The sequence below is a fragment of the Crocuta crocuta genome, unplaced genomic scaffold (genome assembly GCF_008692635.1).
Source record: "Crocuta crocuta isolate KB4526 unplaced genomic scaffold, BGI_CrCroc_1.0 scaffold299, whole genome shotgun sequence".
In the NCBI taxonomy this organism is placed as follows: domain Eukaryota; kingdom Metazoa; phylum Chordata; class Mammalia; order Carnivora; family Hyaenidae; genus Crocuta; species Crocuta crocuta.
The window spans coordinates 9,438,078-9,454,870 of NW_027532747.1; the positions used below are offsets into that span (position 1 = coordinate 9,438,078).

General features: G+C 51.4%; 1 protein-coding gene across 1 annotated transcript in view; it reads right to left on the reverse strand.

The window, feature by feature from the left end:
• Window positions 1-6,645: 6,645 nt before the first annotated feature.
• Window positions 6,646-16,793, reverse strand: part of SLC24A4 (solute carrier family 24 member 4) — a 169,762-nt gene continuing 159,614 nt past the window's right edge. The window contains exons 13-16 of the mRNA XM_077780939.1: window positions 14,030-14,144; window positions 9,721-9,833; window positions 9,222-9,287; window positions 6,646-8,065 (exon numbers count right to left, since the gene is read on the reverse strand). Of these exons, the coding sequence (XP_077637065.1) occupies window positions 7,913-8,065; window positions 9,222-9,287; window positions 9,721-9,833; window positions 14,030-14,144 (447 nt within the window). The 3' untranslated portion in view covers window positions 6,646-7,912. The remainder of the gene's footprint in view (window positions 8,066-9,221; window positions 9,288-9,720; window positions 9,834-14,029; window positions 14,145-16,793) is intronic.

The following is a 16,793-nucleotide window of genomic DNA, read 5'->3' on the forward strand; positions in this document are numbered from 1 at the left end:
TCTCTCTCTCTCTAAATAAATAAATTTTAAAAAATTGTTTTAAACAAATTACTAGACAATGCAATGAGAAAAAACAGATTCGGATGTAAGATTACCCATCACAGTGCCATATGTGTTTATATTCTGTTTCTCTACTCGCCTTGCTGCAGATTGGGAACAGCTTGTAAGCCTGCACAGGTGCCTCTGTTGTACTCCAAGTAGGACTGATCTACCTCCTCACAACTCCGAGTAGACCGGCAGCACTGGCACCACCTGAGAACTTGCTAGAAATTTAGCATCTTTGGCTCCATCCCCTTCCTGCTGAACCAGGATCTGCATTTTTTTTTTTTTTAAGAGACAGCGTGATCATGCGAGGGGCAGAGAGAGGGGGAGACAGAATCTAAAGCAGGCTCTGAGCCCAATGCGGGACTTGAATTCACAAACCGTGAGATCATGACCTGAGCCAAAGCCGGACGCTCAACCAACTGGGCCACCCAGGCGCCCTCAGGATCTGCTTTTTAAAATATTTTTAAAAAATTTTTTTTAATGTTTTATTTATTTCTAGGAGAGAGAGAGAGAGACAGCAGGGGAGGGTCAGAGAGAGAGAGGGAGTCACAGACTCTGAAACAGGCTCCAGGCTCTGAGCTGGCAGTCAGCACAGAGCCCGACGCGGGGCTCGAACCCGCCAACCGCGAGATCATGACCTAAGCGAAAGTCGGACGCTTAACCGAGTAAGCCACCCAGGCGCCCCAGGATCTGCTTTTTAATAAGACGCCCAGGTGATTCATGTGCCTGTTAGAGTTTGTGGCAGCATCCGAGGCAGGTGGGTCTCAGGAAACTTGTAGAATGAAGGAATTAACTAGAACCTCTCCTCCTAATGTCCGTGTCTCCTGACACCACAGCTGATGGCCTAACCTATTCCAGACGGGCAGGATCCGCCGCACCATCGGCAGGGCCAGGTGCAAAAATGAGAATGTGGGGCCCCTTTCAAAAAAGCACGAATTCTAGAATGGCGACGACCAAGATTAGGGCCCTTTGGAGTGTGAGGCCCTTTGTGACTACACAGGTCATCCGTCCCCTGCTCATCAAGCCGGCCTTGCTGATGAGGCAGGAAATGGTGGGGTCATTCTGACTCACACGTGCTGGCCGAGATAGGTTACAAAATGTCTGCTTTGTTTTATTCATTACCAATCATGATCATTAAAAAGCTCCAACCCTCAACCTTTCTTGAATTCTTCTCAATATGCAGCTAGGATTGCTTTTGAATGGCTGTTATTCCCACATAAACAATTTTTTCAAAAAGCACAGATATGTCTATTCAAACGTGAATGGGAGCTCTATAAGGGAAAGACAGACTTGTGCTCATTTATTTTATTGACAGTGTACAGATTTTGATATATTGCATTACAATACTGACTGCTAGATTTCTTATAAAGATTTAGTTCATATTTACTCTAGATTCTTCTTCACAATAAAAATAAACTCATGCCAGTGTTTAGTAACCAATAATATCAATTCATCCGAATGTAACGACAGTTTTATTAAACTAAGAATCTCATATCACAGAGCATTCACAGTGCAGGAGGTCACAGTTATAGAAAAAATAAATAGTGAGATAAATATATTTATTATTTACAACTTTTCAACTCATTGCTCCTGCTTTGCCTGTTAGAATGAACAAAGATGGCGGGCGCTCAGCCCAGCATGCCAGAAATGTTTTTGTGGGGGACTCGCGTGGTGTGGGACAGTCCCAGAAGTTCTTGGGTTTGGTCTTTTTTTTTAAGGGAGTTCTGTCTGGACACAGGAGGCCCCTGATTCTATCTACCTGCTGCTTGGTAGGTCATGGCCAGCCTCCAGGAAAACCCCAAGGCCCTGCAGAAACGATGTCCAGCCTATGTCCTGGGCATCTGGGATGTGCCTGCCCTCTCCTTGCTTGACCCTTTCCTTGGCAGCTTGTGCCTCTGTCCCCAGGCCTGGCCCCATCTGGCCGGCAGCCCTTTTTCCCCTCTAGGTAATCAAAGCTCTCTTTGTGTTCGCCCAGCGACTAAGAGACCCAGGCAGAAGGCACTGCGCTCTGAACTGGACATCCGGCCTCCCAGACTAACAGCCCCCTGAACAAGGTCTCCAAGAGCTGGCCACAGAAGCTCAGCCACAGCTTGTCTGCTGGGTGCCCCCAAATATGCTTGATCTAAGCCACATGGAGGAAACTGCAGGAAGTGTTTTTCAGCTCCGAAGGGCGCCTCTGGAGGTGTGCAGACAGGGATGCCCCAGTGGGCAGGAAAAAAAAACAAAACAACCCACTGGAATATTTGATTTGGAAAACCAGAGCCACCTTGCTCACACCCTCATCATTTTGGGTGTTAGGAAAAGCCTTGCTCCTTCTGTTGAAAGGACACTGGCCGTCTGGATAACCGGGAATTCCTATCTTGGGAATTCTGGAGTGGGAGCAGAGACAGAGCTGTCATCTGAGACCTTCTGAGATCGTGCAAGGGCTGATCAGAGAGGCCACGCAACCGGAAACCCAAAACTGCACATACTTTCTCTCGATAGCTTAAAAAAATTATTTTCCAGTGGCGGGGTAGGGAGGGTACATATTTTCTCCAGGACTAAGGGGTGTTACTGGCCTTGACCATGGAATAGTCCTGACCAACATGCTACATAAAAAGCAACTGTTTAAATTCTGGCAACAGTGGATTGTGCCCATACTTGTCATCAGGTTTTTAACCAAGGAGCAGCCGATCCCAGACCCAGAGATCGAATAGACAGAGAAGCTACATGACAGAGGGCTGGACTCTCACGGGGTACAGTGGGCGTTGTCAGCTCACAGAGCTGCCTCCCCTCGCCCTCACTTCTAGCGCAGGGTATTCAGGCTGCAGACACTTCCTCAGACTGGAAGGGAGGGCGTTCTCAGCCCCTGCCGCAAAGTGTGTGGAGGGCACCTGACCCTGACCAGTGGGCACGGATGCCTGTAAGAGGCGAGGGAAAACCTTGAAAACATGAAGATAAAAGGTGACAAAAAGCAGGACCCCCGGCCCCTGGCCATGTGTGTAGACTTCACAGAGGCAAAGGGAACCGGGGTGCCATTTGTCACTGAAAACTTAGAATTAAAAAAAAAAAAAAATCTAATACCAGCCAGCTGGCTTCCTTGTGGTGGAAAAATCCGCTCCACCCAGAGTGCAGAATGGGAGAAAAGCACCTCTTCTCCCAATTTTACGCAGACACCCATTTCCCCGAGGTGGGGCCACACTGTGACAGTGAGGACAGTTTCCCGTTGGCTACTAGGTTTGGGTGACGGCCTGGCGCGTAACCACCATCCCAGTTAGGTATTCCCTATTGAGGAGCAAATACAATAGCCTAAATGTCTTTTAAAAAAAAATCTGTACCCCTGTGCCCTGTGGGGAACGTTTTCTACAGCACGGAAACCCTGATGAGTCAGGCTGGCAGAAGGCTGGGCTCAAAGTGAGGAACAAAGCAGAATTTGTGTCTCACCTGTGTTCTCTGCCTTGGGGGATGGGTCCATGGGGAGATCTTCTTGTTGAACCACTAACATGACTGATGCAGTGGGGAAGATTCACCCAGTGCCAGAGGGGCCCCCTTTCTCTATGCTTTGAGAAGGCCCGGAGGGAGCCTTCATGCTTGAGAGGCTCACATGATCAGCTGCAGAGACTAGAAAAGCCAGAGTAGGTGTCCACACCCAGGGGGGGTGCGTGGGACAGGGGTATCCAGACCCTCGGGGAAATTCACATAGAGAGGACAGGGGTCAGGGAAGCAGCACTTTGAGGGGGTGGGCAGATGACAGATTTCCTGCCACCTAAGAGCTGCCTAGAGAGCATTTTCAGAAATTTCTGGAAGTTTCTATGGGCACGATGTGGCAACAAAGCTGCCAAGACATGAACCATCTCAGGTGCCCCGGACATACCTGCTAACTGCCCCAAGGGGAAAAAGACATACAGAATCATTCAGAGGGCATTAGAGAGACCCAGGAATGTTTAAATCACTGCACATGGGAAGAGTATACTGAAGTGTTCACCCTGCCAGACAAGTTCCTTGTTTATTCAAGCAACAGCACTGGCTGAGAGCCTGTCCATAACAGTACAACCATCTTTTCCAGGCAGGGAGGAATATGGCCTGCAGAGCCAGGAAAGAGGGGCGTGGCAGCAAACGGCCTACCCGCTCCGGAAGTGTCCACTCAGTGTCAGGGCCACGGCCCCGTCAGAACACCAAGCCCATCGAGGAGCACCAGCCCAAGCTGCTTCCCTCCCGCGGACCCCCAGGGGAACGTCCCCAAACGTGACAGGCAGCACACCCATCTCACGCCTGGGGAGGGAGGGCAGGGCATGGAAACAGCTTCAGCTGCTGGTGCGGGGATTCTCTCCTACTCTTCCCCGGAGCAGGGGTACCGGGCTGATCCTCCCGGCCCATCTCACCTCTGTCCGCCCCTACCTTAAGGAGAGGGAGCGCCCCAGGACTCAGGTAGGAGGAACGCCAAGGGGACGGAAGGGTGTCGGCAAGGAGCCACCCTCACTCTTCCTGGATTCCCGGCACTTGCATGGAGTCCGTTATTCCCTGAGTCCCCGGCTGCTGCTGACGTGGTCAGGCCTGCAATTCCTCATCCAAAGGGCAGTTTCTTTCTTGAGGACCTAGACCCCTGGGCAGCCCAGGAGGGGGTCTTTGGCTGAGGTCTTCAGGACTGCCCTTGAGTAGTGTGCATGCCCCACCTGCTTTAACCTGCCTCTGGGAGGGTTCTGCTTTATCAGCTGCTTGGGTCTGTCAAAAGAGGGGGTTGACAGGTAGAAGCAAGCAGCAGCCCTAACGGGTGGGGGAGGGGCGGCGACGAGCAGGTGAAAACTCACAAGGGCAACGAGGTCTGTCCACACGGGCGAGAATCACAGAGACCGGCACACTGCAGGTCACGGGAAGGATAATGACTAACCTTTCCACGGCGCCCTTAAGCATTAGTCTCTCCCTGCAGCTGACCCAGAACCTTCCTCCAGCACCAGGTTCTCAGACACCACCCACCTAACGCCCTGTCCACGCCTGAGGCGGCAAGGGCAAATTCCAAACCAGAAATTGACAGGAAGCCACCTGCTTCTACAGGCATTTTCAGTCTCGGTTGCAATGGTTCGCTTTTCTTTTCTGCTCCCAATTAGAAGAGCTAAATTTAATTCTTTATTGCCTATTTGTGAAGCAGAGTAATTACCCCACGCTAATTAGTTTCGGGAAGAAAATAAAATAATCCCATGTAGTGGAAAAGGCATCATTTTAAGACGAAGGCCCAATTAATCAAGCCATTCTTTACACCTGTGATGGGAAAATATTGAAACAAGAGACTTTTTCACTTACAGTGTATAGCTTCTAAGTTACAATAAATGCACAGATCCTTTAAGGAAGTTACATTGGCACATTCGAGTCAAAAGAGAAGTAGGCAGCAGCAGTGCTCTACAAACTAAAAACACTATTTTTTTAGTCTCAAACTGCCAACTGCTGTCCGCTTTATCATCTCAGATGGACTCCACTGAGGAAGAGGCAGGTCATTAGGGTGTATTCTCTAAAAGCTACACAAGGATTCAGAGAAGTGAACACCAGCAGGGACACCGTCCGGGGCCACGTGGCCTGTGCCTTGTAGGGAAAAATATCTTTTGATCTTTACCAGGGAAAAAACCCAGGGACACCGGATAGAGATGGATATTAGGAGACGGGCTGGGGCACCAGGAGTCAATGAAATACTTGCTGAAGTTTTAACTTCAACAGTAAGAACCAATCACAAGGGCAAAGACATGCCTCCGCCCACCCCCACACAAAGGGTGGCCGCCCCACTGGTTGACCAGAGGGAGGGTGATGACCAGGAGCTTGGTTCAGCTGCTCTGTTACTTACTTACAACGGACCTCGAGCCACCTGATCTCTCCGAGACTAAATTTTCTGTTTAACGGGGAGAACAGTCCCTAGTTACATCAACAGGGCAGTTTTGAGAGTCGAGATGGAGACGGACCCACTCTGAAACCCAGATGAGTCTGTAAGACCAAAGGGGCCAGGTTGTCTTCCCTAAGAGATCACAGAGGGCTTGCAAACCCTGCGTCTCTGAAGTTGATACGAACGCTCCTCCCGGCTCCCTGGCCTCCCACCTAGCTAATTTCTTAGGAAAATCGCCTTTGCCCTGGCCGGGAAGACCACTGAGCCCAATCTCGGTAGAGAAACAAAGGAGGAACCTTAATGTGGTGCAGCTATGAACACTGGTGCAGATCCGGAACAGAAGCCTGGCGACGGAGCCGTTCCCTCCCGTCTTAGGCTTACGCTCACTTAAAGGACACACACTTGAACGCTTCCTCCTTTAGAGACTCAGGAGGTCCTAACAAACACAGCCACACATTGCAACCTCGGGTTGCAACCTTTGTGTTTCAGGAAGGGAATGAGCTATTGGTTTAGGCTCATCCCCGATGACTCATTATTGGTGAAATGGTTAAAAACCTGTCCTCACACTCCCACAGGCAGTTGCCAGACAGTCTTCCGTGCAAAATATCCCAATATGAAAAGTGCATCAAATCCAATAGACTTTTGCAATAGAAACATTACAAAAATAAAAAAAAACACACCTCTATATAAAATTAATTGTGCTTCCTTTTTAGAAACCATGGACGGTTTGTGTTCATAAATCTTTTTTTAATATATATTTGAGAGCTACGAAGCAGGTGAAAATTGTTTCATTATTTTTCTATTTTTGACTCGGCCTCCCATCCTGGGCCCTTCACGTGAAGCCAACGATAAGGCTCTAAAAATTCCTAGCTATGGTTTTCCTACACGCCTCCAGGTAACCAGACAGCGCTTTTCAGGAAATGTCTAGTCTTGTCATTAACATTACTTGTGATACAGTCCTTCCAGCAGGTTCCAGAATCGGCTGGGCATATAGACAATTGGGTCTTTCAACAGGGCAGTTTTGAGAGCGGCGCATTAACAGAGAAATGACAAACCCAAACTGACGGTGTTCCGCATCACACGGAAGGGTCTGGAACGTATGGCTGTGAGCGCCTATCTCCACTGTGTCTCTGAATTAGCACCCAGGTAGATGTTAGTCTTTTACTCTTTTCTGTATTCCAAACCAAAAGTCCTCATAGCAGTGCGACATGATACACGTAGGATTCACTTTCCACAGAGTGTTACCTGCGTTTGGTCCCCAGCGTGGCCTTTTTGTATGGGATGAGATTTTTTTCAAGTATGATGATCGAGATGACATGTTTTTGGGAATATTTCACTGCTCATTCTCTGAACGCATCAATTAAAGTTGTAAGAAACGTCACGCGTTTTTCTCTTTTCTGTGGCGAGAGGCGGTTTCTGTTCTTCTAGTGTTTCCAGAGAAAGGGGTGGGATGTTTGTCCTCAAGGCCCCAAGCCCTCAGCAGGGGGAGGCCTCCCCGCTTCCCAGCTGTGAGAGTTTCCAGCAGAAGTCGCAGGGTCTGAGTAGCACAGGCCGCCTCGGGGACTCGCCCCCTCTGGCCCGGAGGGGACACTGAAGAACGACATTCCTATTTTGCACTTGCCCTTGGGGACCTCACATTCGCCAGCCACCTCGCTTCCCAGGCTGCCGTGCAACAGGAAGACGAACTGCACGCAGATGTCCTCACTAAAGTGTCCGAGAGAGATGAGACACAAGTGCGTCCCTGTGGCTGCCAGCTCGGGGTCTGCAAAGCTGCCCCCACAGCAGCCCCCGAATCTTGCTTTGTGGGGGGCAGCACTCTGAGGAGGGGGAGGAGGACACCCCGCAGCCCGGCCCGTGACCAGACAAAGACCACGATGGCTCTTCCTTCCAGTGTGTGGAGGAACAGACGGTGGCCACCGAGGCAGGAGAGGCTCGTGGTGGGAGAGGGAGGGAGGAAGGGAGGAGGCCGGTGTCAGGAGAGTCCAGAACAGCCCCCCGTTGGGGGTGGGCAGTGGCTCGGTTTTAATCGTCTTCTCGGCACATGGGCAAGTTGACAAAGGTGAAGACGTTGAACTCTATCATTATCGAGAAGCACAAGAAGACGGCGTAGAGGGCCAGCACACACACCCCCAGCTTCCGGTCAAGTCTCCATTTGTTTAGATGGATGCCGAGGACCTGGGGGGACAGAGGACAAGCAGTGGCCTGGGGAGCTGAGGAACACAGGGAGGCATTTTACCCGGGCCACTATACACAAATTACAAACCCCAGAACTTTCTCCAGAAAGAGGACAAGGGCAGAGCAATCCTGTAAGGCACATCGTGGGTCTGGTCAGACCGAGCCCCTGAGGGTTTTCAGACCCGTCTGATGCAAGGGTGAGCCTTGCTCTTGACCCAGGCCTGCTGGCTCCAGGGACACACAGCATCCGCCCCCTCTGGGCTGGCCCTCCCCAAGCAGACACACCACTTTGTCAGGACCCACGTTCAGCACCCAGGTCCTCCCTGCCGAGACCTTTTATAGTGACCACGAGGGACTTTCTCTGGGTCATCTCATTGCTTCAGAACTTGGCTTCCTCAGCCCTCTTCCGGAAAACTTCCAGAGCATCTATTTGGCTCATGGCCTGGCAAACTTCAGCTTGGACCACCTTTTTATATTTATGTGTGTGTGTGTGTGTGTGTGTGTGTGTGTGTATGTGTGTGTAGATGGGCTTGGAACACATCCTCATTCTACATTCATAGTTACCCCATCAGAGCAACACGATGTGTTCTGCAGAGACACACCAATCTAGGTTCAAATCCCAGCTTTGCCATTTCTTATCCCTGGGACTTTGGGCACATCACTTAACCCCCGAGCCTTGATTTCTTCTGCAAATTGGGAATAGTATCATCAGGTGGCTGTAAGGATTGAATAACATAAGTGGAGGTAAAGTGTGTGGGACAGTCGTGTGGGCACGTGGGGTAAGAAGGCATCCGTATAATGATGTGCTGTTCCCGAGGCCTGATGTGCCGTTCCCGAACCATGCCCCCCACTTGTCAGCTCAGATGGACAGGGGTGAATTTCTCTCCTATTGGTACTAGCGAGGGGAGACAGACTGGGCTGTGGGGAGACAGGGATGTGGTTCACTGGCTCTGGTGACTTCTTGGTCACTCAGGGAAAAATGCGGTGGTGGGTGCCAACATTCTTGGCACAAATTGTGTCTGGCGGTCTCTGTGAATTGGCATTGGCTCAGTTTTAGGCCTCACGGCCCAGGGGAAGAGGGAGGGCTTTCAGAGACATTGCAAGTGACTGTGGATGACATGGAATGACGTGTCATTCTGGAATCATAAAGACTCACAGTGAGAGCGACGGAGCCCAGCAACAACACCACGGAATAGACCAGACCCCGGCTGTTGATCTTCACCTGGAAAAACAAAAATGCAGGTGCCCTGAATCTCTGGGCCGCTGGGGCCCCTGTTCTGAGAGCCTGATGCACCCTGGCGTATTCCTTCCCTTTCTGGAAAGCACAGGCGGCTGTTTGCGGGGAGCACATGGCAGCGGAGGGTCTGCCGACCGTGGATTGAAGCATGGGCTCTGCTTGTGAGGGGAAGGACTGGGGGGGACGTGCATGCTGCCATTGGGGGGGGGCAGCCCGCTGTGTGTTCAGCACACTTGGGCCACACGTGGGCTTCCCCCCTCAGGCTGTTCTGGAGGCCTTCAAGGAAAGTGGGTCCCAGGGCACCAAGGGGAAGGGGGTGGCATGTCCCGTGGAGCTCTCGGCTGCAACAGAGCCAAGGCCACTGTCATTCTGCCTAAAGTGCAGGTGTCTGGCTTATGAGGCAGTGAGAGGAACTTACCGTGGACCCACAGTTAATAACCATGGTCTGCAGGCCCCACGGTATGCCGAGTCCCACTAGGATGTCAAACACATTGCTTCCTATGGTGTTTGAGACCGCCATGTCACCGAGGCCTAGAGGAGACAAGGGACACGTGTCACTCACTAAGACTAGGTTGCCAGAAACCCCTATCAGTGTCCAGGAATTCCTTTTTCATGAACTCCGAATTTCAGACACTTTTTATGAAGTCTAAATCCACTCCATAGAGTCCTAGAGGCCTCTTATGGGCTGCGTTGCGACCCTTAAGATTCCTGTGTTGGAGTCCTAACCCCTAATGTCTCCGAATGCAGCATTATTTAGAGATAGGGTCTTACACAGATAAACAACTTAAAATGAGTCATTAGGGTCGACCCTAAGCCAATATGACTGGTGTTTTTTGTTTGTTTTTGTTTGTTTGTTTTTTAAGTAGGTTTCATGCCCAGCATGGAGCCCAAGGCGGGGCTTGAACTCACAACCCTGAAATCAAGACCTGAGCAGAGATCGAGAGGCGGATGCTTAGCTGAGCCACACAGGCGTCCCCCAAGATGACTGGCGTTTGCTGATGTTCTCCAGGGACCCACTACATGCTTCACCCTCACTGGATCCTCCCGGTTACCCTGGGAGGGAGAGGCCACTGACCACTGTCCTCACATTGCAGGCAATGGAGCCAAGGCTTGGGACGTGCCCAAGGTCACACAGTTTGTGGCAGTCCAGCATCCTTCACACCGAGCCATGATATATACTTGTGGCCCAAGTGACGGCACCACGACCTAGGCTCAGCTGTTGGGTCCTCTGCTCTGGTGGCTTCTGCAGAGCGAACTCTTTTCTCCCAACTAGACTAGAAGCATCTTAGAGGCTAGGGCACCATGCCGTCATCCTCTGCTTCCTGCTCAACTGGCCAATGTCATGCTGGCCATACTCCTAAGGACTTAATAACCCGAGGGGCATGAAAAGTGAGAAAACAGACTTTCGCAACTAACTGCCGGCTGACGCCTGTTCTAACCCAGCCTCTGAGCTTTCGTTCGACATGAGCATCAGAACCTGGCACACGTACAAATGTGTGTGCAATGAACACGCTTGAAACACAAATAGCCGCAACCACACAACTGCTCTTGGTTACCGGGAAGCTCGCAGCAACCCAGACTAGACCAAGACCAAGATCTGAGGGTCGGCTCACTCCTGTCTGACCGCCGGCCCCACTGATGTAAGCCAGGTGCCCCTCCTGCTGCCTGTTGCTGTCCCCCACCGACCTCCAGGCTACAATGCCTCCTTCGAGGCCTCATGTTCTCCCTGTCTGTCTTGACACTGACTTGAGTGACCGGAAAGTCGTGGTCACTTGGCGCCGTTGGGGGCGGGAGCTCTGGGAAATCACCCTGCTGTTTTGGGCCAGCTACTTGCCTCCAGTGAGGAGGCAGGCACTCGCTCTATGTTTGAAGAGCGCCTGGGTGGTTTGAGGGGTGCCTGGGTGGCTCAGTCAGTTGAGCGTCCAACTTCGGCTCAGGCCATGATCTCACGGTCCATGAGTTCGAGCCCCACATCAAGCTCTGGGCTGACAGCTCAGAGCCTGGAGCCTGCTTCAGATTCTGTGTCTCCCTCTCTCTCTGTCCCTCCCCTGCTTGTGCTCTGTTTCTCCCTCTCAAAAACAAAAAATAAATAATTTTTTAAAAAGATGCCCTAGTTTGAGAGGAGAGGACGAGGGCTTCTCCGACGTGGTGGCCTTCCAGCCCCGCACAGGTGCTGCGTACAGAGGAACCTAATGGCAACATTTCTCAACCTTCGGGAGCATGGGACTCACTTGGGGGCCTCGCTGAAATGCAGATTCTGGTTGAGTGGGTCTGGCGGGCCTGGGACTCTGCATCTCTCGCCAGCTCCCTGGTCAGGCTGCTACCAGCCTGGGCCACACGTGGAGCTGGGAGCCTTCAGGGGGCTGAGGACGTAGCATCTCCATGTTAGAGCACGCTGTGCGGGTGGGTGGGCTCTGGGCAGGCTTCTGTGCCCTTTGTCATGAAGGAAGTGTCCATTAACCGTGTCTGTCGGATCCTGTCAGTGACAGCAGTGTCACTGCTTTTGAGAGCGTGTGCTTGTGCACGTGCAAGTGGGGGAGGGGTCGAGGGGGACAGAGAATCTTAAGCAGAACCCACGGGGAACGTGGAACCCAACACAGGGCTCGATCCCACGACCGTGAGACCATGACCTGAGCCGAAATCAAGAGTCGGACACACTCAACCGAGTGAGCCACCCAGCGCCCCTACGATGACACACTCCACCCCTGCCTCGCCCTTCCTCAGTTTCTCTGCCCCCATGTCCCACAGGGCTCACTCTGAGAGGATGTCCTCCCTCAGAACCTCACTTAGCCCCAGCTCCCACAGAGCCCCTGTTTGACCTGGCTGGGACCCCCACAGCCCTTAACCTTCTAGCATCAAGATCCCTCCCCCCACCAGCCTGGACTCTACGGCCAGTTATTTCAACTGCATTCTCTTCCCCCTTGACCTCCCATTGTTCACCCAGCAACCCCGGTGCCGGTGAACTTGTCCTCTCTCATCCATGTGTCACTGGAGCTGGTATGACTGAGTCCCACCCAGCTTCGTGCCACAGAACAGCAGTCAGGGCCTCGGAGCTCACTGGCTTTCCTATTCCTCTCTGTACTGGCTTGAACAGTGCCCGTCCCTGCAACCCACGTCTGCCCGGCACCTGTGAATCAGGCCTTATTTGCAGAGAGGATCAAATGAAAATGAGGTCATACTGAATTAGGATGGGCCCTAATGCAGTGACCGGTGTCCTCATGAGGAGAGGGAAGTCTGGACACAAACACACCCGGGGGAAGACCACCACGTGCCCATGGAGGTAGAGACCGTAGCGATGCAGCCTCAAGCCCTCGGCCACCACCAGAAGTTGGGAGAAAGGCCTGGAACAGACCCTTCCCTCCAGCCTTTGGAGGGAGCACAGGCCGGCTGCCATCTTGATTTTGGACTTCGAAGTCTCTAGAACTATGTGACAATCAATCTCTTGTTTCAAGCCACCCAATTGTGGTATTTTTGTTATGACAGCCCTATGACCTCAGAGCTCACTCAATCAAACCCCGTTCGCCTCAGCTGCTGCTGTCCCCATTGTCCCTGTTCCCCACAAGCCTCCAGCCTATGCCAACCACATTCCCACACTTCTCTCCCCTCAGCTCTTGTCTTCTCAGGACCAACCAACCCTTTCTCCTAACTTGGAAGCATGAAAGGTCCTTTGCCGATTTTCCAGAGCCAACTTTCTCGTTGGGCACTTCTGTCTCCCTGTCAGGTGTCATTCTGTTAGTCACCCCCACCTCCTGCCCCCACCCCGTACTTTCACACTCTCATCGGTGGACGAAGATCTGTGAAAGTCCATGCTGGGCTGGCTGCGTCACCAGTGGAAACAGCCTTCGTTTATTGCCCTTTCCAGCTCTTTTGTTCTGCCATTAAACATTAGCATACAGGTTAACCCATGTCACACAGTGAGCCCCAAATTTAAGAACAGGAAAACAGAGGCACCTGGGTGGCTCAGTCAGTTAAGCCTCCGACTTCTGATTTCAGTTCAGGTCATGATCTTGTGGTTCATGAGATCGAGCCCTGCATCAGGCTCTGCACTGACCACATGGAGCCTGCTTGGGATTCTCTCTCTCCCTCTTCCTCACTGCCCCTTTCCCGCTCTATGCTCTCTCTCTCTGTCTCTAAAATAAATACATAACCTTAGGGATGCCTGGGTGGCTCAGTTGGTTAAGTGTCTGAGTTCGGCTCAGGTTGTGATCTTGCAGTTTGTGGGTTCAAGCCCTGTGTCAGGCTCCATGCTGACAGCTCAGAGCCTGGAGCCTGCTTTGGAATCTGTGACTCCCTCTCTCTCTGCCCCTCCCCCTGCTCACACTCTCTCAAAAAATAAACATTAAAAAAATTTTTTTTAATTAAAAAAAAAAAGAATAGGAAATTGACACAGGATATCCCTGCTTTGCCATCCTGGGACCTGAATGTTTCTTGTTACTGTACTTGCTGTAAGAAGTTGGGGCTTCAGCTCTGTTCAATGTCACACTGGTGATTTTAGAGCAAGTTCCTTTTAATTAAAGTGTGCATGAGCAAATACTTCAAAGGTCTGGATATCTTGGGAGGGTTCTCCCCACAGATGGAATCTGATGCATGTTTTCCTATCAGCAGCTGGCTGTACCGCAGGACTGAACAACTACGGGTCAGAAGGGCCATGAACTAGAACTCCAGCGGGGACCGGGGAGCCTGCCTGGCGATGCTCGCAACCGTGGGCGCCGAGGCACAGTCCCTACCTTGTCTCGCCACGATTAAGCTGGCCATGCAGTCCGGGACACTCGTGCCTGCCGCCAGGAAAGTAATACCCATGATGACATCCGGGATCCCAAGCGTGTATCCAATAATAGTCACCTGCAGAAGACGGGGGACATGGAGGAACACCCAGGATCTTTGCTCACTCCAAGTGTTATTCGCTTGAACACAGTACTGCTATTTTATTTCCTGTTTTCAAAAGCTTAGGAAATGAAGCAAAATGAGAACAAAAGTCACCTACCATTTCTCAAGACCCACAGACAACCACCATTAATACTTTTCATGAGCCAGCGGTTCTTAAACTGTAGCATGTGGGAAATCTTCTAGGGGGAGGGGGCTGGCTAAAATGCAGACTGCGGGACCCCAGGCCGAGTTTCTGATTCAGGAGGTCTGTGGTGAAGCTGAGAGTTTATATTCCTAACGAGTTCCCAGGTGGCTGGGACCCTCAGGCCACCGGTCTGGGGACCACACTTGAAAACCACGGCTTTACAAAGCATCCTTGACTTTCTTTGTGGCGTGTGTGTTAGAAAAAAAAAAAATAGAATCCAATGACACCATCGACATGGACCTTGCGGCCACCTGTCTCATGTAGTAATTCACTGTAAACACCTGTCCACAGCATGTACTCGACTACAACATTCTCTTAAACTGATGCACAGATCTCATTGCTATGGAGTTTCAGCCCATCCCTAACTGGTGGATACTGAGGTGGTCTCTTTCCCACTGCATATAAGTGACATTTATTGAGCACTTAATGTGTACCAGGTGTGTCACGTGCACAATCTCAGGTACCCTGTTATCACCACCCACTGGGGAGGGGGGAGGGGCGGACTCTTGTTCTGCTCACCTCACACCCCGGGGGAAACTGAGGCTCAGAGACGTTAAGTAGCATTGCCTGGGGGCCGAGGTCCTATGAGCAGTGAAGCAGGAGTGCTGGGCTGGTCTTTCCAGTTCTAACGGCCATGCACCCACCTCAACATCATGCACCTTGTGCGTACAGCTTTGGGTTCTTATCTTACTGCCTTTTTAGGATAACCTCCAAGAAACAGAACTGCTCATGGAAGGATATGTAAGCTTCGAAGGGTCCTGACGCACAGTCACACAACTCCACTGATAAGCCCTAGAAGCATTTGAATAACCCCATTCAAAATACTCATCAGCTCTGGCTTGCCTCCCCATCTAAAAACTGGGAACACTGGCACCTCTTAGGATTGTTCACATCTCGAGGGATGGCTCCAATCCCAGTGAATGGTTGTGTGATTTAGCACGAGCTGATCTGCTTCTCTGAGCCTCAGTTCCCTCGTCGGTAAAATGGGTTTGTTAATAAAGATTGAATAACAAAATGTGAGGCGACAGTGCCTGGCTTATGCAAGTGTTCACAGATGTATGTTTCCCTTCTCTTTCAGTCATTCTCCTTACAATCTATAGGAGAAATGAGGGTGATCAGATTCACAGAGCTCAGAGAGCCCCGGATGAAGGGCAAAGCTCAGCCTTGGAATGTAGCCAGAGCATGGGGATGGCAACCACATCCCTCCCAGCACAGATCTTTGCAGGGGGGTTTGAAGAGGCCCCGCCCCGCTCCCTGAAAGACGGCACCCACCCAGCTCAGGATCACTAGGTCCAGGGCAGAGTGCACACTGAGAAGCCTGCCCTGGTCTCTGCACAAAGAGACCCCAAGGAGGGCAAAACGAACTGCTGATCCATCAATCAACGTTCAGTCGACCCTGGCCATGATGGAGATCTCCATAAGTACCACCAAGTCACGGCTGACATGCTTTCAGTGAGGGATGCCAGGCATCATAAATACAGGAGCCTGGGTTATCTTGACATTAATGGAGGCCCCCTTTTTTTTTTTCTTAAATCACTGAACTGGGTGGCTAAGAAGCCAAAGGGTGGAAGAATGAAGGAAGGTCTCATGTGTGCGTGTACCACCCAGGCTGCTTTGCCCTGAACTCCAGCCTTGGGCTCTGTAAGCCCAACTGATACTTAGGGAAGGGGAGCAGAGCTGAGTCCAGACTCTGGGGCTATCTTTTGTGACCTAGTGGAAGTCAGAGCTCCCCTCTGGTCCTCAGTCTCCCTGACTGTGTAAGGGGGCTGGACAGGACAATCCCTTTCAAAGGACCCTCCTGTTTGACACTGGCATTCAGGATTCATTTTCCCTGTTCCCTGAAGGCGGAGGGGTGACAGATGTAAGAGGAGGTGGGAGGGGTGGGCAGGTGAGACTTCGCTGTTCCCTGGCACACCTGTCAGGGCATAAGGGAAGTAAGCACATGCCCCTCTGGCCAGCGCATCTTGCTTCAGTAGAAATGAAGGCTAATGTGGGGTGCTGTCATCTTTCCTGATTTCTACTGTTGGAGTCATTCCATTCCTTCCAAACTGAGTCGTTGAAGTTCAAAACCACAGATAAGGGTGGGCCAGCAGAGGGTCCTATGACCTCAGCTTTAAGAAGCGCAGCTTTGGGGGGTGGGAGGTGCCTGGGTGGCTCAGTTGGTTGAGTGTCCAACATTGGCTCAGGTCATGATCTCATGGATCGTGAGTTTGAGTCCCTTGTCCGGCTCTGTGCTGATAGCTCAGAGCCTGGAGTCTGCTTTGGATGCTGGGTCTCCCTCTCTCTCTGCCTCTCTCTTGCTCATACTGTGTCTGTCTCTCTCAAAAATAAATAAACATTAAAATTTTTCAAAAATTAAAAAAAAAGAAGTTCAGGTTGGGTCTGTAAGTCAAGGTGGTGTGTACTTAATGAGAGTGTGC